Below are 23,642 nucleotides of genomic sequence, written 5' to 3'. Positions count from 1 at the left end.
ATGTAACCAGCAGGTGTCACTGTGCACATTGTTAGTAAACCTCACTCCCAACAGCTCAAAAGGATTCACTGGTCACAAGACCAGAGCCCTGGGTTTTAGCTTTCTGCTTCGAGACTTCCATGACGAGGATAGTGAGTTCGCGTCCCGAGGGGAGCGAATGGGCGGAGTCATAACAACACAACGCAGAGTGCAGCTGCTACATATACAATATATATGTTTATTGTTTCTTTATAATTGATGACAGCTAAAGTGCAGAGTATTCTGTTCAAAACACAAACCACTGGGTGTGTTTTTCAGCTTTCGTGCAGCCCGTGTGTTTGCCTCCTCTCAGTCAGGAACTGCAGGCAGGAACCAAATGTTTCATTGCTGGATGGGGACGAGACAGTGAGCAGGGTGAGTGCATGTGCATTGACATGGCATTTACAAACAAACCTGAGCACATTATAAAAACATATATAACGGGGCTATCTGACCATAATTTGACTTTGACTGCTAGGAAGCTGACTAAAAAGAGATTTTGCTACTTTGGTAAATTAAACAACAATGAAAATGACATGAAATCCTTTATCCCAAAATCCCTCAATTTGAAAGGGAACTAAAACATCTCAATTGGGAACATATTTTAGCCTTGGAAGACATTGATGAATGCTGCAATTCAATCACTGCAGCAATCACTCAATTAGTTAATAAATTCAGTATTCAAAAAAAGTGCAAAGAAAAGGGAAACAATCTCCCATGGCTAAATAATGATATAAGGAAACTCATGAAAAAGAGAGATCTGGCCTTGAAGTCCAAACTCAGCATAGATAATTTTACTTTTAAAAGCTTGAGAAATAAAGTAGTGAAATAGCTGAGGAAAGCACAAGCTTCCTATTATACAAATCTTATAGGCAATTCTATGGGCAACAGTAATCTCTTTGGAAATATTTGAATAATCAAATAAAACAACCAAGTCCAAAGGAATTAAAGAATTAATTGTGAATGGCAAAATTATTAATGAAAACACCATCATGGCCAATGAATTTAATAAGCACTTTGTGCTATCAATCGAAGAACTAACAAGATTTTGAGAGAGCCACATTTGAAAGTGAATCACTACAGTGCTCTTCTGAATACTTTTGTCTACAAGAAGTGAATGAGAATGAAGTATCAAAGATTATCCAAAAACTGTCCAGCTCCAAAGCAAATGATATCTGTAATATAAATTCCTGCTTTCTCAAACGTTATAGTAACTTGTTAGTTAAACCTTTGACATGCCTTATTAATTTGTCCATTAGAAAATGTAAATTTCCTTCAGGCTGGAAAAAAGCTGTGATTGTCCCAATTTTTAAATCAGGAGTCCAGGACTCTATGCACAACTACAGGCCGATAGCAATTTTACCTGTATTGTCAAAACTTACTGAAAAAGTTGTGGCAGCTCAACTGACTGACCACTTGGAGGCCAACCAGTTCCTCCACCCACAGCAGTTTGGCTTTAGAGCAGGGTATTCAACTAAGATCCCCAACTGCTGCTTCATAGAAAACATTAAAAATTCACTAGACAAGGGTGAAGTGGTAGGAGCTGTGTTTGTGGATCTTAAAAAGGCATTTGAAACAGTCAGTCATAGCCTCCTTTTAGCCAAAATGTCCACATTTAACATTTCCTCGGAGGCGATGAAGTGGTTCACCTCTTTCCTGCAGGATAGGGAGCAGTGTGTGAGAGTGGCCCAGGATAAATCCTCCCTGATAAACATCTTGATGGGAATATCTCAGGGCGCCATACTGGGGCCACTGCTTTTTGGTCTCTTTATAAATGACCTTCCACTATCTTGCCCAGATGTTCGCTGCCAACTTTACGCGGACGATGCAGTTTTTTATGCACCCGCAAAGACACCAGAGCAAGCTGCAGATGTTTTATCTGCATGTATGGCTGAGGTTAGTCAGTGGCTTTTCAAAAATCAATTAGTCCCTAACCTCACTAAAACAGTGTCTATGTGCTTTTCAATCAAAAACAAAAATTAGAACACAATTTTAAAATAGTTTTCCAAAACAGCGAAATACAACAAGTAAATGAAATGAAATATCTAGGATTGGTTCTTGACCCGCAACTAAAATTTGATGAACACATAAAGAAAATATCCAAAACAATACAAAGAAATATAAATTGTTTTAGACTTATCAGGCACTTCATTCCAAACCAGGCGGCCCTGCTGTACATGCATGGGATGATATTCTCTCATATTTCCTATTGCATGACAGCATGGGCCCAGGCAGCTCCCTCAGCCACAAAGCGCATTGGTTCACTTTACAATCAAGCAATCAAAATTATGGACAGAAAACCAATCCGTCATCATCACTGTCAGATTCTTCACAAACATAACTTATTGAGTTTTGACAGTTTTAGCAATTTCTGTTTTCTAAAATTATTTTTTAAATGCTACCACAATTTGGGTCCAGAACCACTTAGGGAATTTATAGGGAGACCAAACTGCAGCAGGACAACAAGAGGTAGCTTAAATCATAACTGTACCATCCCCAAGTGCAGAATCTCGTTTGAACAGTCAGCCTTTTCTTACAAAAGCTGTAAACTCTGGAACTCACTGCCCACAGATATTAAGGCGATCAGTGAGTTGAAAATGTTCACCTTTAAACTTAAATCTTGGCTTAAATCAAACCAAAACTGTACCCACCAGTAAACATACAACCCCTGGCAAAAATTATTGAATCACCGGCTTCGGAGGATGTTCATTCAGTTGTTTAATTTTGTAGAAAAAAAGCAGATCACAGACATGACACAAAACTAAAGTCATTTCAAATGGCAACTTTCTGGCTTTAAGAAACACTATAAGAAATCAGGAAAAAAAAAATTGTGGCAGTCAGTAACGGTTACTTTTTTAGACCAATCAGAGGGAAAAAATATGGAATCACTCAATTCTGAGGAATAAATTATGGAATCACCCTGTAAATTTTCATCCCCAAAACTAACACCTGCATCAAATCAGATCTGCTGTTAGTCTGCATCTAAAAAGGAGTGATCACACCTTGGAGAGCTGTTGCACCAAGTGGACTGACATGAATCATGGCTCCAACACGAGAGATGTCAATTGAAACAAAGGAGAGGATTATCCAACTCTTAAAAAAGGGTAAATCATCATGCAGTGTTGCAGAAGATGTTGGTTGTTCACAGTCAGCTGTGTCTAAACTCTGGACCAAATACAAACAACATAGGAAGGTTGTTAAAGGCAAACATACTGGTAGACCAAGGAAGACATCAATGCGTCAAGACAGAAAACTTAAAGCAATATGTCTCAAAAATCGAAAATGCACAACAAAACAAGTGAGGAACGAATGGGAGGAAACTGGAGTCAACGTCTGTGACCGAACTGTAAGAAACCGCCTAAAGGAAATGGGATTTACATACAGAAAAGCTAAACGAAAGCCATCATTAACACCTAAACAAAAAAAACAAGGTTACAATGGGCTAAGGAAAAGCAGTCGTGGACTGTGGATGACTGGATGAAAGTCATATTCAGTGATGAATCTCGAATCTGCATTGGGCAAGGTGATGATGCTGGAACTTTTGTTTGGTGCCGTTCCAATGAGATTTATAAAGATGACTGCCTGAAGAGAACATGTAAATTTCCACAGTCATTGATGATATGGGGCTGCATGTCAGGTAAAGGCACTGGGGAGATGGCTGTCATTACATCATCAATAAATGCACAAGTTTTCGTTGATATTTTGGACACTTTTCTTATCCCATCAATTGAAAGGATGTTTGGGGATGATGAAATCATTTTTCAAGATGATAATGCATCTTGCCATAGAGCAAAAACTGTGAAAACATTCCTTGCAAAAAGACACATAGGGTCAATGTCATGGCCTGCAAATAGTCCAGATCTTAATCCAATGAAAATCTTTGGTGGAAGTTGAAGAAAATGGTCCATGACAAGGCTCCAACCTGCAAAGCTGATCTGGCAACAGCAGTCAGAGAAAAGTTGGAGCCAGATTGATGAAGAGTACTGTTTGTCACTCATTAAGTCCATGCCTCAGAGACTGCAAGTGTTATAAAGCCAGAGGTGGTTGCAACAAAATATAGTGAGTGTTGGAGCGTTCTTTTGTTTTTCATGATTCCATGAAAGTAACCGTTACTGACTGCCAATTTTTTTTTTCCTGATTTCTTATCGTGTTTTCCTTAAAGCCCAGAAAGTTGCCATTTGAAATGACTTTAGTTTTGTGTCATGTCTGTGATCTACTTTTTTTCTACAAAATTAAACAACTGAATGAACGTCCTCCGAGGCCGGTGATTCCATAATTTTTGCCAGGGGTTGTATGAGAATGAATGAATGAGATGAGTGAGATGAGAGTTTTGAATTGCACTGTTCTATTTATTATAGATGTTCAAATGTAAATTAAGATGTTTTTTAGGTCGTGTTAGAGTAGAAAAGCCTAACCAGGGATGGGAGTTGTAAATTAGCACTTGTTGCTATACTCTGTATGCATCACTTCAGCTACAAGCTTTGATTTGTAGCTATGTCTGATTGTATTGTCCCTGTCAAATAAACTAATAAATAAAAAAAATAAATAAAAATGTTAGAACTCACAATGAACTGAATCCTGAATGGTTTTGATTTGTGCCATTAAACAATGTGGTAAATCTGTGGTTCCAGGTTCCCTGCCTAATGTTCTGCAGGAGGCCCAGGTTCCTTTGCTTGCTCGAGATCAGTGTCAGCTCCAGCTCCCAGAGTACAACATCACCTCCAGCATGTTGTGTGCTGGATACCCAGAGGGTGGTGTGGACACCTGTCAGGTACATTGGGCCTATCTGGTTCTGGGTGGAGTTACTTTGATTAAAATAGACAGTAGATGCAGAACAGTCCACTGTGATCTGGATCTAAACCTAAACTACCTAAATTTCATGTGAGTTAATATCATGCATGTGTTTAAATGTCCATTCAAGGAAGCAGACATGGAGGACTCGAGGTTTTTGGTAAACTTGTTGGAATTATAGGTTGACAACAACACCCCTCCAGCGTTTAATGTGTGAGAAGCTGCTGAGTGTCCTGACACTGTGTCCTGGACCTCGATGCATGGCAGAAAGTGAATGAATTATTCTGGGTGTGTTGACCAAATTAAAAGTCTGCTGTTTTAGGGTCCAAGCACCATTGAAGCTGGTGGAAGGACCTGTTGTTTTTGTGCTGGTTTTTGTTTTGATTTGTTGTTTTCCTCGGCACAAATGTGTTTGGGCACCCTAAACCAGGTGAAGCTCAAATGTGAAATTTACAGGGTTGGTAGATGTCAGAAAAACCTCCCCGTACACAAAAACTCATCAGTGAAAAACTCTATCTGGTGCTATAATTAATAAAAATGTGTTAACACAAATAACATTTGATCCATGGGGTCAACCAGAATAATAAGAATAAGAAAGAACTTTATTAATCCCAAAGGAAATATTTTGCCAGAGTGCCGAAACAGAAAACAGTAAACATTGCCTCTTTTTTTTATACAACAACATGTTCATGCAAAATGACTAAAAGACACTTGCTTCTCAGGATTTGAGTTTATCTGGTTTTATTTCATTTCTCTGGTCTGTTTGCTATTTTCCTTATTTCATTGGTTTTTATATGTTTATTCTCTTGCTGGGTTATTTCTGCTTGAGTCTATCTGTCTCTATCTCTCTTGTCTGTCTCTTGGCTCTTGGTGATGGGTGTTTCCCTCTCTCTGGCCATGTCCTTGTTCTGGTGCTTTCCGTGCACACCTGTTTCTGATTTGCTGATTATCACCTGAGGTTATATAAGCTCAATGAGTGTGTTTGTCCCTTGCCAGTTTGTTGTGCCTTGTGCCTTCATTCCAGCTCTGTTTCTGCTTTCCATAGTCCTGCCTTCCTCTTTGTGTGTTCCTGACCTCCAGCCTGTTGCTTCGACCATGCTTTTTTGCTTGATAATTTTATACTGCTGCTTGTTCTGGACTGCTTACTCATGTACCTACCTCTGCTATCCACTACAGTAAAGCCTTTTTATAGCCATAGCTGTCTATCTGAGCTGTGCATTTCTGTCCAGTACATTCCTGACCATCCAACCTGATACATGCACAAGATGTTTGACAGTATTGCACACAACTCTGAGTAACTGAAAAACTCTGATCATCATACATTCATCCTGCAGAAGGGGGTTAGTTATACAGCCTGATTGCCACAGGTAGGAAGGAGACCACTGAGTGATAAAACATCTGCAACAGGGGTCGCGGGTGAGCAACAACATGTAGGGATGTTTTGGCAGAGCTTCTGACCAGGGTGAACTTTTTAACAAATATTTCAATTTTTTCGGTTAACCCTAAAGAAAGCTGCCCAGCTCACAAGATACGGATCCATCAAACCTTTTGGTTTTCAAATTTGCACACCTTTCACGACAGCTCAGAAGCTGCTGTGAGCAAAAACAAATCCGGTAAAGACCAGGCCACTAAAGCCCCGGGCTCTGAGCGACGAGGCTGTGGACTTATCTGAAGTGATGGCGGCTATCACAAGAAGTGAGAGCAAGATACTGTCTCGTATAGACTCGTGCATGCATGACTTAAACGCCAAAATAAATGCCTCAGATAAGACGACGATTATGGAGGGAGATGTCGGCCGGCTGAAGTCAGAGGTTGCTACACTACAGCTAAAACTGGATGACTTGGAAGGACGGTAGTGCCGATGCAACGCTCACATCATCAGGATAAAGGAGGGAATTGAGAACAGCGGAGGCCAGCGGCCTACAGAGGCTATGGCTAAGATACTGCAGGAGCTGCTGGGCCTCGACTTTGTTCTGACTTGAGACCTTGCCCACCGCGGCCTACGTCCACCACCCAGTGAAGGTGAGCCCCCGAGACTTATGGTAGTGAAATTTCACTATTTTCAGGAGAGAGAGATGGTGTTTTGCAAAGCTGCCAGCACAACCTCACTGACCCTCCACGGCAAGAAAATGAGTATGTTTCCTGATTACACCGCTGTGGTGGCTAAGAGGAGAGCAGCGTTTATGGAGGCTAAGCAGCTCCTGCAGAACTGCCAGGGGATTAAATTTGGGTTCGTCTCCCCCGCGGTTCTCCGCATCATCCTGCCAACATGCCAAGAAAAATGATTTGAGGACCCATCTGTAGCAATTGACTTTATCCCAAAGAATCTAAAGCCTTAGGACACGGACCTTTTTCTGAGATGCAGGCAGCTAACAGGAGTTAGCGGCTAACTGCTAATGGCTAATGTTGATAGTTTAAGACATTGAGAGTTAACGTTTCCACTCGGTTCACGTGACTCCTCTTTGCACTTCCTTTTTCTTCCTTTAATGCAGGACCAGTAATGTTGCCTTTATTTGTTATTTATTTTTGTTTGCTTGTCTGTGGACTCCGGAGGGCGGCTGGATATGTTTTTGCACATGCCCCCCCATTGGCTGCCAGCGAAGGAGCCGCTGGGGGCGGGCCTCATACGCTGCCCCGCGGGTGTCTATGAAAACACAAATTTAAAACTAAGAAATAATAATAATGATGATGTAAATATATTATATCATTAGTTAATTAATTAATCAATTATTATGATAGAAGAAATAATGAGGATAAAAATATAGCATTAGTTAATTTATTAATCAATTATTATATTACTATATTATTATTACTTATATAAAAAAACAATGATAAAATAAATCTAATGTAAAAAAGCAAACATACAAAACCTATTAGATAATGCTCATTTATATGTACCTATTTCCAATTTTATTTAAAAGTTATTAGCTTCCAAATAAATTACAAAACAAAAAACACTTTTCTGAAAACAAAAAACAAAGGTTGTAGTATCTCCCCTTACCTCTATGACCTGGCCATTGAGCCGCTCGCAATAGCTCAGAGAGCAGATGGCAGTATTAAAGGAGTCACTCAGGGAGGTAAATCTCATAAGGTTTCGCTTTACGCCGATGACTTTTTGCTATATATATCCCACCCAGCAGAATCTATACTACGTATTCTGGATGAATTTGGTCATCTGTCAGGTTATAAATTAAATTATTCAAAGAGCTTGCGTTTACCAATTAATGATACAGATAACTATTCTATTTTCCCATTTAAACTGGAAAAAAAAAGTTTATGTATCTAGGGATCAAAATTATTCGCTCGATAGGGGGGCTGTACAATAATCATTTTAAGACATTATTAGACAGGGCGACTCAAGATTTTAAGAAATGGTCAGCACTGCCAATTTCTTTAGTGGGCTGAATCAACATTGTGAAGATGACAGTGCTACCCCGATTTCTCTCTTTCAGATGATTCAAGTATTTATACCAAAGATAAAGTTTCAACAGCTACATAGGTTAATTGCGTCATTTATTTGGAATAATTCGAACCCCAGAATGAAGAAAATATATTTAGAGGTGCCTAAAGAGTCAGGTGGTCTCGGACTGCCAAGCTTTATTTTCTAATACTGGTCTGCAAACATTGTAAAATTTTTACATTGGGTATTTACATATAAAAATAAATAGGGCATAGAATGGGCAGAAATGGAATTACTAAGTACCCCACTACCTATACTCACCTCCCCACATAAGACATTCAGTGGTTAAAGAGTCACTAAAAATTTGGTTCAGGAGCCATTTTGGATTAAAAGAGGCTAGTTGGTTTTTTACAGTATCAAATAATCCCTTCTTCCCCCTGTCTGTGTTGGATAATACTGTACATTTCAACATTGGCATGTTAAGGGATTGACATTTTTCAGTGGCTTGTTTACAAATGACACATTCTCCTCATTTGAGACCCTCAGGAAAGACCACGATTTAACACTCATTTCTTTAGATATCTCCAAATATGCAGTTTCACTAAGTAAGTGTTCTCCTCGTTTCCTTACCTGCCACCTAAAAGCCAATTAGACAGCATCTTGGAGCTTGAGCCCTTTGAGAAGAAACAGATATACACATGATAAGGGGTTTAAATCAGATATCCTGGGAGAAAACTGAAATTGCATGGGAGAGTGATTTGGGGGCCGTGCTCTCAGAGGAGGCGTGGAGGGACGGCCTGTCTCGAGGACACACCTCTTCATTATGTGTACGCCGTGGATTAATTCAATTTAAGGTGCTCCATCATCTCCACTACTCAAAGGACAAACTTGACAGAATTTTTCTCACCACAAACTCTGCCTGCCTGAGATGCGGTAACAGCCCAGCCTCAGTGGGTCACATGTTTTGGGCCTGCTCCTCCCTAAACAGTTACTGGGGCAGTATTTTTGAGGTATTTTCTCATATGTGCAAAAAGACCAAAGCTCCTGATTTCCACACAGCCATTTTCAGCATAGCTCTCCCCCCCGAATTGTGAGGGCACAAACTTACAGGCGAATGCTTTGGCATTTGCTTCATTACTCGCTCACAGACTGAGTCTCTTTAACTATCAATCAATCAATCAATTTTTTTTTTATATAGCGCCAAATCACAACAAACAGTTGCCCCAAGGTGCTTTATATTGTAAGGCAAGGCCATACAATAATTATGTAAAACCCCAACGGTCAAAACGACCCCCTGTGAGCAAGCACTTGGCTACAGTGGGAAGGAAAAACTCCCTTTTAACAGGAAGAAACCTCCAGCAGAACCAGGCTCAGGGAGGGGCAGTCTTCTGCTGGGACTGGTTGGGGCTGAGGGAGAGAACCAGAAAAAAGACATGCTGTGGAGGGGAGCAGAGATCGATCACTAATGATTAAATGCAGAGTGGTGCATACAGAGCAAAAAGAGAAAGAAACAGTGCATCATGGGAACCCCCCAGCAGTCTACGTCTATAGCAGCATAACTAAGGGATGGTTCAGGGTCACCCGATCCAGCCCTAACTATAAGCTTTAGCAAAAAGGAAAGTTTTAAGCCTAATCTTAAAAGTAGAGAGGGTGTCTGTCTCCCTGATCTGAATTGGGAGCTGGTTCCACAGGAGAGGAGCCTGAAAGCTGAAGGCTCTGCCTCCCATTCTACTCTTACAAACCCTAGGAACTACAAGTAAGCCTGCAGTCTGAGAGCGAAGCGCTCTATTGGGGTGATATGGTACTACGAGGTCCCTAAGATAAGATGGGACCTGATTATTCAAAACCTTATAAGTAAGAAGAAGAATTTTAAATTCTATTCTAGAATTAACAGGAAGCCAATGAAGAGAGGCCAATATGGGTGAGATATGCTCTCTCCTTCTAGTCCCCGTCAGTACTCTAGCTGCAGCATTTTGAATTAACTGAAGGCTTTTTAGGGAACTTTTAGGACAACCTGATAATAAGGAATTACAATAGTCCAGCCTAGAGGAAATAAATGCATTAATTAGTTTTTCAGCATCACTCTGAGACAAGACCTTTCTGATTTTAGAGATATTGCGTAAATGCAAAAAAGCAGTCCTACATATTTGTTTAATATGCGCTTTGAATGACATATCCTGATCAAAAATGACTCCAAGATTTCTCACAGTATTACTAGAGGTCAGGGTAATGCCATCCAGAGTAAGGATCTGGTTAGACACCATGTTTCTAAGATTTGTGGGGCCAAGTACAATAACTTCAGTTTTATCTGAGTTTAAAAGCAGGAAATTAGAGGTCATCCATGTCTTTATGTCTGTAAGACAATCCTGCAGTTTAGCTAATTGGTGTGTGTCCTCTGGCTTCATGGATAGATAAAGCTGGGTATCATCTGCGTAACAATGAAAATTTAAGCAATACCGTCTAATAATACTGCCTAAGGGAAGCATGTATAAAGTGAATAAAATTGGTCCTAGCACAGAACCTTGTGGAACTCCATAATTAACTTTAGTCTGTGAAGAAGATTCCCCATTTACATGAACAAATTGTAATCTATTAGACAAATATGATTCAAACCACCGCAGCGCAGTGCCTTTAATACCTATGGCATGCTCTAATCTCTGTAATAAAATGTTATGGTCAACAGTATCAAAAGCAGCACTGAGGTCTAACAGAACAAGCACAGAGATGAGTCCACTGTCCGAGGCCATAAGAAGATCATTTGTAACCTTCACTAATGCTGTTTCTGTACTATGATGAATTCTAAAACCTGACTGAAACTCTTCAAATAGACCATTCCTCTGCAGATGATCAGTTAGCTGTTTTACAACTACCCTTTCAAGAATTTTTGAGAGAAAAGGAAGGTTGGAGATTGGCCTATAATTAGCTAAGATAGCTGGGTCAAGTGATGGCTTTTTAAGTAATGGTTTAATTACTGCCACCTTAAAAGCCTGTGGTACATAGCCAACTAACAAAGATAGATTGATCATATTTAAGATTGAAGCATTAAATAATGGTAGGGCTTCCTTGAGCAGCCTGGTAGGAATGGGGTCTAATAAACATGTTGATGGTTTGGATGAAGTAACTAATGAAAATAACTCAGACAGAACAATCGGAGAGAAAGAGTCTAACCAAATACCGGCATCACTGAAAGCAGCCAAAGATAACGATACGTCTTTGGGATGGTTATGAGTAATTGTTTCTCTAATAGTTAAAATTTTGTTAGCAAAGAAAGTCATGAAGTCATTACTAGTTAAAGTTAATGGAATACTCAGCTCAATAGAGCTCTGACTCTTTGTCAGCCTGGCTACAGTGCTGAAAAGAAACCTGGGGTTGTTCTTATTTTCTTCAATTAGTGATGAGTAGAAAGATGTCCTAGCTTTACGGAGGGCTTTTTTATAGAGCAACAGACTCTTTTTCCAGGCTAAGTGAAGATCTTCTAAATTAGTGAGACGCCATTTCCTCTCCAACTTACGGGTTATCTGCTTTAAGCTACGAGTTTGTGAGTTATACCACGGAGTCAGACACTTCTGATTTAAAGCTCTCTTTTTCAGAGGAGCTACAGCATCCAAAGTTGTCTTCAATGAGGATGTAAAACTATTGACGAGATACTCTATCTCCCTTACAGAGTTTAGGTAGCTACTCTGCACTGTGTTGGTATATGACATTAGAGAACATAAAGAAGGAATCATATCCTTAAACCTAGTTACAGCGCTTTCTGAAAGACTTCTAGTGTAATGAAACTTATTCCCCACTGCTGGGTAGTCCATCAGAGTAAATGTAAATGTTATTAAGAAATGATCAGACAGAAGGGAGTTTTCAGGGAATACTGTTAAGTCTTCTATTTCCATACCATAAGTCAGAACAAGATCTAAGATATGATTAAAGTGGTGGGTGGACTCATTTACTTTTTGAGCAAAGCCAATAGAGTCTAATAATAGATTAAATGCAGTGTTGAGGCTGTCATTCTCAGCATCTGTGTGGATGTTAAAATCGCCCACTATAATTATCTTATCTGAGCTAAGCACTAAGTCAGACAAAAGGTCTGAAAATTCACAGAGAAACTCACAGTAACGACCAGGTGGACGATAGATAATAACAAATAAAACTGGTTTTTGGGACTTCCAATTTGGATGGACAAGACTAAGAGACAAGCTTTCAAATGAATTAAAGCTCTGTCTGGGTTTTTGATTAATTAATAAGCTGGAATGGAAGATTGCTGCTAATCCTCCGCCTCGGCCCGTGCTACGAGCATTCTGACAGTTAGTGTGACTCGGGGGTGTTGACTCATTTAAACTAACATATTCATCCTGCTGTAACCAGGTTTCTGTAAGGCAGAATAAATCAATATGTTGATCAATTATTATATCATTTATCAAGAGGGACTTAGAAGAGAGAGACCTAATGTTTAATAGACCACATTTAAAACACGCAAAGTGAATAATGTGTAAATAATTTAGAGGTGATTCAGCAGAAGGAGTGCTTTAGTTAAGGCACGTAAAGATTACACTGGGAAACAAATCGTAATCTAGATAACTAGATCAATCTAACTGCGCAGATTAAACAGCTAACAGATACAGAAAAACACCGCTGTGCTCCGGAACAGGAAGTGATACAATACCGCAGTGAGAGCCAACCACCAGTAGAGGCAGTAGAGGTAGAACTAGAAGGCAAAGAAACCCCATCGTCTCCACAGTGGTTGAAGGAGGTGTTTTCCTTTCTGCCTCTGGAAAAGCTCAGATACAAGACAAGCAAAAGAAGCTTTTCTGCGACCTGGAGTTCTTTTATGGATTACATCTAACTTTTCCCCTTACAGTAAGTACTCTGATCACTTAGCTTATAGTTATGAGCCTATCAAAACTTATAGTTAGGGCTGGATCAGGTGACCCTGAACCGTCCCTTAGTTATGCTGCTATAGACGTAGACTGCTGGGGGGTTCCCATGATGCACTGAGTGTTTCTTTCTCTTTTTGCTCTGTATGCACCACTCTGCTTTTAATCATTAGTGATTGATCTCTGCTCTCTTCCACAGCATGTCCTTTTCCTGATTCTCTCCCCTCAGCCCCAACCAGTCCCAGCAGAAGACTGCCCCTCCCTGAGCCTGGTTCTGCTGGAGGTTTCTTCCTGTTAAAAGGGAGTTTTCCTTCCCACTGTCGCCAGGTGCTTGCTCATAGGGGGTCGTTTTGCCGGTTGGGGTTTTTCTGTAATTATTGTATGGCTTTTGCCTTACAATATAAAGTGCCTTGGGGCGACTGTTGTGATTTGGTGCTATATAAATAAAATTGATTTGATTTGATTTGATTTAGAGGCAACTGCCCTATTTCCAAGAATTTATGTGAAATAATACTGTTGTATTAAAAACAAACAAACAAACACAGACTGGTTGTAAAAAACAGAAAGAGAGACAGGACCGTTCCCTGTGGTGCTGCCATGCTGCTCCTGATGGTGTCAGATGTAATGTCTCGAAGCCTCACATACTGTGGGCAGCCTGTGAGGTAGTTGATAATCCAGGCCACCATTGGAGTCTCCACCTTCATGTCCTGTAGCTTATTGCCGAGCAAGTCAGGCTGGATGGTGTTGAAGGCACTGGAGAATTCAAAGAACATGAGTGTCACAGTGCTGCCTGCCTCCTCCAGGTGAGAATAAGCTCTGTGCAGCATGAAGATGTTGGCATCCTCCATTCCGATGCTGGGCTGGTACACAAACTGCAGGGGGTCCAGTGATAATTCAGTGACTGTGTGGAGGAGCCTCAGGATGAGCATCTCCAGTGACTTCTTAACATGTGATGTTCGGGCCACAAGTCTGTAGTCATTAACTGTGTTGGGGTTACTCTTATCTTGTCCTCACTAATTTAGAAGATCTTCACTTAGCCTGGAAAAAGAGTCTGTTGCTCTATAAAAAAGCCCTCCGCTAGGACATCTTACTACTCATCACTAATTGAAGAAAATAACAACAACCCCAGGTTTCTTTTCAGCACTGTAGCCAGGCTGACAAAGAGTCAGAGCTCTATTGAGCCGAGTATTCCTTTAACTTTAACTAGTAGTGACTTCATGACTTTCTTTGCTAATAAAATTTTAACTATTAGAGAAAAAAATATTCATAACCATCCCAAAGACATATCTTTATGTTCGGCTGCTTTCAGTGATGCCGATATTTGGTTAGACTCTTTCTCTCCGATTGTTCTGTCTGTTATTTTCATTAGTTACTTCATCCAAACCATCAACATGTCTATTAGACCCCATTCCTACCAGGCTGCTCAAGGAAGCCCTACCATTATTTAATGCTTCGATCTTAAATATGATCAATCTATCTTTGTTAGTTGGCTATGTACCACAGGCTTTTAAGGTGGCAGTAATTAAACCATTACTTAAAAAGCCATCACTTGACCTAGCTATCTTAGCTAATTATAGGCCAATCTCCAACCTTCCTTTTCTCTCAAAAATTCTTGAAAGGGTAGTTGTAAAACAGCTAACTGATCATCTGCAGAGGAATGGTCTATTTGAAGAGTTTCAGTCAGGTTTTAGAATTCATCATAGTACAGAAACAGCATTAGTGAAGGTTACAAATGATCTTCTTATGGCCTCAGACAGTGGACTCATCTCTGTGCTTGTCCTGTTAGACCTCAGTGCTGCTTTTGATACTGTTGACCATAAAATTTTATTACAAAAATTAGAGCATGCCATAGGTATTAAAGGCACTGCGCTGTGGTGGTTTGAATCATATTTATCTAATGGATTACAATTTGTTCATGTAAATGGGGAGTCTTCTTCACAGACTAAGGTTAATTATGGAGTTCCACAAGGTTCTGTGCTAGGACCAATTTTATTCACTTTATACATGCTTCCCTTAGGCAGTATTATTAGAAAGCATTGCTTAAATTTTCATTGCTACGCAGATGATACCCAGCTTTATCTATCCATGAAGCCAGAGGACACACACCAATTAGTTAAACTACAGGAATGTCTTACAGACATAGAGACATGGATGACCTCTAATTTCCTGCTTTTAAATTCAGATAAAACTGAAGTTATTGTACTTGGCCCCACAAATCTTAGAAACATGGTGTCTAACCAGATCCTTACTCTGGATGGCATTACCCTGACCTCTAGTAATACTGTGAGAAATCTTGGAGTCATTTTTGATCAGGATATGTCCTTCAATGAGCATATTAAGCAAATATGTAGCACTGCTTTTTTTTGCATTTGCGCAATATCTCTAAAATTAGAAAGGTCTTGTCTCAGAGTGATGCTGAAAAACTAATTCATGCATTTATTTCCTCTAGGCTGGACTATTGTAATTCATTATTATCAGGTTGTCCTAAAAGTTCCCTGAAAAGCCTTCAGTTAATTCAAAATGCTGCAGCTAGAGTACTGACAGGGGACTAGAAGGAGAGAGCATATCTCACCCATATTGGCCTCTCTTCATTGGCTTCCTGTTAATTCCAGAATAGAATTTAAAATTATTCTTCTTACTTTTATGGTTTTGAATAATCAGGTCCCATCTTATCTTAGGGACCTCATAGTACCATATCACCCCAATAGAGCACTTCACTCTCAGACTGCAGGCTTATTTGTAGTTCCTAGGGTTTTTAAGAGTAGAATGGGAGGCAGAGCCTTCAGCTTTCAGGCTTCTCTCCTGTGGAACCAGCTCCCGATTCGGATTAGGGAGACAGACACCCTCTCTACTTTTAAGATTAGGCTTAAAACTTTCCTTTTTGCTAAAGGTTATAGTTAGGGCTGGATCAGGTGACCCTGAACCATCCCTTAGTTATGCTGCTATAGACTTAGACTGCTGGGGGTTCCCATGATGCACTGAGTGTTTCTTTCTCTTTTTGCTCTGTATGCACCACTCTGCATTTAATCATTAGTGATTGATCTCTGCTCTCTTCCACAGCATGTCTTTTTCCTGGTTCTCTCCCTCAGCCCCAACCAGTCCCAGCAGAAGACTGCTCCTCCCTGAGCCTGGTTCTGGTGGAGGTTTCTTTCTGTTAAAAGGGAGTTTTTCCTTCCCACTGTCGCCAACTGCTTGCTCACAGGGGGTCGTTTTGACCGTTGGGGTTTTTCTGTAATTATTGTATGGCTTTGCCTTACAATATAAAGCGCCTTGGGGCAACTGTTTGTTGTGATTTGGCACTATATAAATAAAATTGATTGATTTATTGCTTTTCTTGGGCACAGGAGCCAGACATGAGGTTTTCCACCACTCAGGAACAACCATCTGGCTCAGGCTCAAGTTGAAGATGTACTGGAAAATCCCACACAGCTGGAGAGGACGTCCCTTCAGCACTCTGGGGCTGAGGCCATCAGGACCCGCAGCCTTTCCTGGACACAGACGACTACATTCTCTTCTCACCTCCTCAGCAGTGATGGTGATGGGAGGCTTTGTGGAGGATGAAGGAGTAGTGGAGAGAGGGGAGTGGGGGCAGGTTGGTGGGAGGAGGGGGTGGTAATAATTGGGGTGTGCAGTGAGTGTAAAGGGGAGGGGGCACTGACAGAAACTGGGGGAAGGGTAGGAAGAGTCCATGTTGTCAAACCTGTTAAAGAACAGATTTATCTTGTTGGCTTTGTGAAGGTCTCCTTCCATCATCTGGTCTGCCTTCTTACCATGACCAGTGATGATCATCATCCCCTTCCACACCTACCTCATGTTGTTCTCCTGGAGGTTGTTCTCAAGCTTCCTCCTGTAACTGTCCTTCCCCTCTGCGATCTTCTCCCTCAGTTCTTGCTGCACCTTCTTCAGTTCATCTGTGTCTCCACTCCTGAAGGCAGCCTTCTTCCTGTTCAGTGTCGCCTTGATGCCCTTGGTCACCCACGATTTGTTGTTGAGGTAACAACGCACAGTCTTGGTTGGGATGATATTGTCTGTACAGAAGTTGATATAATCCTTTATGCAGCCCGTAATGCTTTCGATGTCCTCCCCCTGAGCATCACAGAGCACAGCCCAGGCAGTCACCTCAAAACATCCGTGAAGACTTTCCTCTGCCTCCTGTGACCACCTCCGAACCACTTTGGTGATCACAGGTTGCCGTCGAACTGCAGGAATGCAAACTGGCTTTAAATAAACCAGGTTATGGTTGGCTTTGCCGAGCGGGGTGGGTGGGGGTGTGCTGTGGCACAGTGTGCTTCCTTGACATCAGCATCCAGCAAGTCAATAGTCTTATTATCTCTTGTTTTACCATCAACAAACTGCTTGAAAGTGAGAAGGGATGTTGAAAGGGGAACACAGTTAAAATCCCCAGATGTGGTGATGAAAGTACTGGGATGCAGCCTCGCTGTCGTGGAGGTGATGATGTCACTGGCTCACGACACATCTGCCACTGCTTGGATGTAAACCATGATTACAATGGCGTGTGAAAACTCTGCAGATCATGACAGAGATTCACTGCCAGCAGCTCAGTGTTTGGATTACACACACGCTCCCTCACCGTGATGTGTCCTGGAATGTACCATTTGCTGTTCATGTAGAACGTGACACCCCCCCACACACACACACACACACACAGGAGGAGGTGATGGTCTAGTGGTTAAGGTGTTGGGCTGGAGACCAGAAGATCCTCGGTTCAAATCTCCACTGACTGGAACGTCACTAAGGGCCCTTGGGCAAGGTCCTTAATCCCCTATTGCTCCTGGTGTGTAGTGAGCACCTTGTATGGCAGCACCCTGACATCGGGGTGAATATGAGGCATAATTGTAAAGCGCTTTGAGCGTCTGATGCAGATGGAAAAGCTCTATATAAGTGCAGTCTATTTACCATTTACACACCTTTCTTTTTTGCACTGTCGGTGCAGCTCTGGTCACCTTGCACCAACTGAAAGCCGGGTAAACTCACAATAGAGTCTGGTATGTTGTTGTGGAGCCATGTCTCCGTGAAGCACAAGCCTGAGCCCTCATGGAACACACTGTCGCTCCTCACAAGTGATGTTACTTCATCCATACTTTCGCCAGCGATCTTACGTTCCCCATCACAATGGAAGGATGATTCAGATGATATCTCCTCTTCCTTTGTCTCTGTCTCCTCCCAGCTCTACAGCCCCAGTATTTCCTCTGCAGTTCTTTAGGGATATCATGTCTTTCCCCGTTTGGGCTTCCACCCCGGAGCTCCATCAGCTGGTCCCTCCTGTAAACAAAGGAGCATTCACGCAGCTCCGACATGATCGGGACCCTGCTCAGGAAAAACACTCCCAGAGTAAAGCAGTATGTATTCACTGTCCAACAAATTATTAACGTTATTCACTAAAAGAAAGCAGAGGAAGTAGAAATAAATAAATAGTAAACAATGACAATAATGAGGAGCAGTCTGGCACGCAGCCGTCCATAATAGTGCCATCTTAGAAATACCACTGGAAAACATTGTGATCAGTGGAGTGAGCCTGTTCTAACCATGTAGGTCACATGCACTCCCGCTTGGAAACTCTTTTCTGCAACATTGCGAAATATGATGTTGATGTAGAAACTGCAAATTGGTGTCAAAACATGCCCTGGTTTGCGATTCTCAGTAATTGGACGAGAAGCCTTAAAATTTGTTGCTCTGTTTACAGTTTTCGTGGCTTTAAGTTTGATCGTGTATGGTGCTCTTTACTTCATGATGCATTTTCTCATTAATGGGATCAATGAATGGCATGAAATCAGGTAGGTATGTACATGGCCTCTGTTAGAGGTGCAGTTCCAATTTCGATGGAACTGCACCACTAGATCGCACCGTAAAGCACATTTACTTTGATTTTTTCATTAGTTTTCATTAGTTACTTCATCCAAACCATCAACATGTTTATTAGACCCCATTCCTACCAGGCTGCTCAAGGAAGCCCTACCATTATTTAATGCTTCGATCTTAAATATGATCAATCTATCTTTGTTAGTTGGCTATGTACCACAGGCTTTTAAGGTGGCAGTAATTAAACCATTACTTAAAAAGCCATCACTTGACCCAGCTATCTTAGCTAATTATAGGCCAATCTCCAACCTTCCTTTTCTCTCAAAAATTCTTGAAAGGGTAGTTGTAAAACAGCTAACTGATCATTTGCAGAGGAATGGTCTATTTGAAGAGTTTCAGTCAGGGTTTAGAATTCATCATAGTACAGAAACAGCATTAGTGAAGGTTACAAATGATCTTATGGCCTCGGACAGTGGACTCATCTCTGTGCTTGTTCTGTTAGACCTCAGTGCTGCTTTTGATACTGTTGACCATAAAATTTTATTACAGAGATTAGAGCATGCCATAGGTATTAAAGGCACTGCGCTGCGGTGGTTTGAATCATATTTGTCTAATAGATTACAATTTGTTCATGTAAATGGGGAATCTTCTTCACAGACTAAAGTTAATTATGGAGTTCCACAAGGTTCTGTGCTAGGACCAATTTTATTCACTTTATACATGCTTCCCTTAGGCAGTATTATTAGACGGTATTGCTTAAATTTTCATTGTTACGCAGATGATACCCAGCTTTATCTATCCATGAAGCCAGAGGACACACACCAATTAGCTAAACTGCAGGATTGTCTTACAGACATAAAGACATGGATGACCTCTAATTTCCTGCTTTTAAACTCAGATAAAACTGAAGTTATTGTACTTGGCCCCACAAATCTTAGAAACATGGTGTCTAACCAGATCCTTACTCTGGATGGCATTACCCTGACCTCTAGTAATACTGTGAGAAATCTTGGAGTCATTTTCGATCAGGATATGTCATTCAAAGCGCATATTAAACAAATATGTAGGACTGCTTTTTTGCATTTACGCAATATCTCTAAAATCAGAAAGGTCTTGTCTCAGAGTGATGCTGAAAAACTAATTCATGCATTTATTTCCTCTAGGCTGGACTATTGTAATTCATTATTATCAGGTTGTCCTAAAAGTTCCCTAAAAAGCCTTCAGTTAATTCAAAATGCTGCAGCTAGAGTACTGATGGGGACTAGAAGGAGAGAGCATATCTCACCCATATTGGCCTCTCTTCATTGGCTTCCTGTTAATTCTAGAATAGAATTTTAAATTCTTCTTCTTACTTATAAGGTTTTGAATAATCAGGTCCCATCTTATCTTAGGGACCTCGTAGTACCATATCACCCCAATAGAGCGCTTCGCTCTCACACTGCAGGCTTACTTGTAGTTCCTAGGGTTTGTAAGAGTAGAATGGGAGGCAGAGCCTTCAGCTTTCAGGCTCCTCTCCTGTGGAACCAGCTCCCAATTCAGATCAGGGAGACAGACACCCTCTCTACTTTTAAGATTAGGCTTAAAACTTTCCTTTTTGCTAAAGCTTATAGTTAGGGCTGGATCAGGTGACCCTGAACCATCCCTTAGTTATGCTGCTATAGATGTAGACTGCTGGGGGGTTCCCATGATGCACTGTTTCTTTCTCTTTTTGCTCTGTATGCACCACTCTGCATTTAATCATTAGTGATCGATCTCTGCTCCCCTCCACAGCATGTCTTTTTCCTGGTTCTCTCCCTCAGCCCCAACCAGTCCTAGCAGAAGACTGCCCCTCCCTGAGCCTGGTTCTGCTGGAGGTTTCTTCCTGTTAAAAGGGAGTTTTTTCCTTCCCACTGTAGCCAAATGCTTGCTCACAGGGGGTCGTTTTGACCGTTGGGGTTTTACATAATTATTGTATGGCCTTGCCTTACAATATAAAGCGCCTTGGGGCAACTGTTTGTTGTGATTTGGCGCTATATAAAAAATTGATTGATTGATTGATTTTCAAAGGTACAAATTGCTCAAAATCTCATAGTTTTTCCCTGAGAGTCCTACAAGGTTCTGTTTTATTGTAAAATACAATGATAAATCACTTCTTATAAACATCATTTCAAACTTTTAATTTTCATACAGCCAAAACAACTCAAAATGTGTTCTCGTTAATGGATGGACCAAATGCTGCCAAATTTGGCACCTTCAACCAGAATACTGTTTATGGTGAGTAGAGCACAGTACCAACTGTCTGTATGAAAAAAACAACAAATGGCCAGTAAAAATACTAGGTGGCACTATAAATAATAAAACCGCCTTGAAAAAAACGACTGAATAAATTCTGATCTGTCAGCTGCACATCGCAAATTTTTGTACAGTTGCAATTGGGGGATTAAGCTCTTTCCAATGGTATAGGCCACACCTGTGTGAATAGGCAAAATATACAAAATAGTCCGCTGTGAACTTGTCTGTAGATTTTTGACATAAAAAGTCCAGATTGGTGTCAAAACATTCTCTGCAGTGTGACCAAAAAAAAAAAAAAAATGGACTGGAAACCTTAAACCTTTTTTAGTTTGTTTACAAGTTTCTTGACTTTCAATTTGATCATATGTGATGGATTTAATTAATTGATTGATTTTTCTCATTCATGAGATTACCAAATAGCATAAAATTTGCCAGGTGTATGGACGGCCTCGGTTAGATTCACACTGCTAAATTTGGTAGAACTGCACTACTAGATGGGGGTGCAATGCATATATTTCTGAATTTCAGAGATCTAACATGCTCCAAAGTTCATGTCGATCGTGCCTGAGAGTCTTACAGGGTGTCTCCATGGTCCCTGCTTGGCGCAGGCCTGGATCCATGGTAGCACCCGGGGTACTTGGACCCTTAATATTTTCTTGCAAATCTAGTTTGTTTGTTTTATTACTGTAAAGATTTTTCATCCAACTTGATTCACAAATGAATGAATGAATGAATTTGATGGATCACAGAAGCAAAAGCAGAATGAAATGTCTGTTTCCAGGGTGACTCTGGTGGCCCACTGATGCATCTCGACCATGGACTCTGGACTCTAGCAGGTTAGTGTCTCTGTATTTCTGGCTCTCTGTGTTTCTCTGTTTAGTTGACCATTGCGGGTGTTGTGATTGGTTGCAGGCGTGACGTCCTTTGGGATTGGCTGTGGCCGACCTGACAGACCTGGAGTTTATGCACGTGTCTCTTTTTTCACTTCTTGGATCACAGAAACCAGACGCTCGTTGTCACAGCTGCCTCTCTTTAAGTCATAAAAAGACTGATTACCAGATTTTTATTTTTAATCTTTATTTACAATCTTCAACAAAGTTAAACTTTTAATCATTTTAAAACCAGGAGTGGCTGAAATCTGAGTAGACATGGACATAAATCACTTTTTAATGAACAACACTTCATTACTGATTATTTATTGTATAAACACAATCATGTCAAATGTGCTTCTATCATTATAAAAGGCTTGTTTTCAACAAAAATTAACTCCTGAATGTTTGATTTTCATTGGTTCATATTTGTAATCTGTTCTTTGAAGTTGACATGTGACTGATCAAGCATCTGCACCGCTGGATGTGAGTGGTCAAAGAGCGTTCAGGCCGATCATTTCCCCCTTCATAGCTGTGTCACAGTCAGAGGCCTTCTTGGTCACTTCCTGTGGCGGATGGGCTGGTTGTAGATTGGACCTGCAGACAGCCAATCACATTGTTACCTCTGTTAATTAATTGCCTAATTATCTTAGCCAATGAGTGCTGGGGAAAAGGAAGCTTGGGGCCCAGATAAATGGTTGAAGGTGCGATGAGCTGCTGAACATGCAAATGAGCTCACCATTTCTCCTCCACCTCCTCAATGGTTTCAGGAAGTGGAACATTCATTGTTTCTGGCAGGAAACTTGCGAAGCAGGCAGCGAGCACGGCAGATCCCCCGTACACCACGCTGGGTAAGACGGGCAGGACCTGCAACACGTGTTCACATTACCGTTAGTGAAAGTTACAGGTACTTACAGGTCACACTTTGCAGTCAATTCCTGGTACCTCGTCCAGCATGAGGACAGCTGGTGCCGCCATGCTGCCAACCCGCGCCATGGTTGACACAAATCCCATTCCTGTCTGTCTGGATAAAGAAGAGCCGATAAGTCAACCGTTCAAGTGAAGAACAAACAGTTTAATGCAGGTTAGCTCTTCATCTGTTCCTCCACCTGATTATCACCACCCGAGTGCGCAGTGGGACATTTGCTCTTAATGATGTGTTATGCTTGATCAGAGACAAAAGACTAAGGATCAATATGAACATTCCGTCACAAGGTGTCTGTCTCCACAAAGGGGTTCCATCCTTCCAGAGGACAGGTGGGGAATCCAGTCCTGTTCTTGAGCAGGTTTTCCTGCAGGCCTGAATTCATCTCAAAGTCAGAACATTTTCAGTAGCAACTAAAAATAAATAATAGGTGAATTCAGGCAGGTCCTGGGGGACAATCTGGCCTTTAAGGCAGGACCAAAAATTCAGCTGCTTTGATGGGAAGGACAGAATGATCAGGAGGATTTAGAATGAAGGCTGAAGAAGAATTAAGTGATGGCAATATATGTCATCTTAAACTGCACCTTCATGTGTTTTGTGGTCTTGGAAAAGATGTATGACAAAGTCCCCAAGGTGTCCTGTGGAGTGGGGTGTCCTGTGGGGTGGGGTGTCCTGTGGGG

General features: G+C 41.1%; 2 protein-coding genes across 3 annotated transcripts in view; one reads left to right on the top strand and one right to left on the bottom strand.

The window, feature by feature from the left end:
- The first annotated feature begins 229 nt into the window (after window positions 1-229).
- Window positions 230-22,420, top strand: LOC117516715 (enteropeptidase-like). Of its 2 annotated transcripts, none has more exons than XR_004562528.1 (4): window positions 230-393; window positions 4,650-4,789; window positions 21,950-22,004; window positions 22,081-22,420. XR_004562528.1 is itself a non-coding variant. In XM_034177551.1 (4 exons), the coding sequence occupies exons 2-4, from the start codon at window positions 4,601-4,603 to the stop codon at window positions 22,209-22,211; spliced, it is 375 nt and encodes a 124-aa protein (XP_034033442.1). In that variant the 5' UTR covers window positions 230-411; window positions 4,576-4,600; the 3' UTR covers window positions 22,212-22,420. The 2 variants fall into 2 exon arrangements, 1 of the variants encoding a protein (XP_034033442.1); XM_034177551.1 differs by having other exon boundaries at window positions 230-411; window positions 4,576-4,789.
- Window positions 22,421-22,459: 39 nt separating this feature from the next.
- oatx (organic anion transporter X) overlaps window positions 22,460-23,642 on the bottom strand; it is a 144,364-nt gene continuing 143,181 nt past the window's right edge. The window contains exons 13-15 of the mRNA XM_034177548.1: window positions 22,983-23,061; window positions 22,777-22,904; window positions 22,460-22,634 (exon numbers count right to left, since the gene is read on the bottom strand). Coding sequence (XP_034033439.1) covers window positions 22,532-22,634; window positions 22,777-22,904; window positions 22,983-23,061 — 310 coding nt within the window. The 3' untranslated portion in view covers window positions 22,460-22,531. The remainder of the gene's footprint in view (window positions 22,635-22,776; window positions 22,905-22,982; window positions 23,062-23,642) is intronic.

The sequence above is a fragment of the Thalassophryne amazonica genome, chromosome 9, assembly GCF_902500255.1.
Source record: "Thalassophryne amazonica chromosome 9, fThaAma1.1, whole genome shotgun sequence".
Classification (NCBI taxonomy): Eukaryota; Metazoa; Chordata; class Actinopteri; order Batrachoidiformes; family Batrachoididae; genus Thalassophryne; species Thalassophryne amazonica.
Note: the sequence above shows the minus strand (reverse complement) of the source record. Positions and strands in the feature narration are given on the sequence as shown.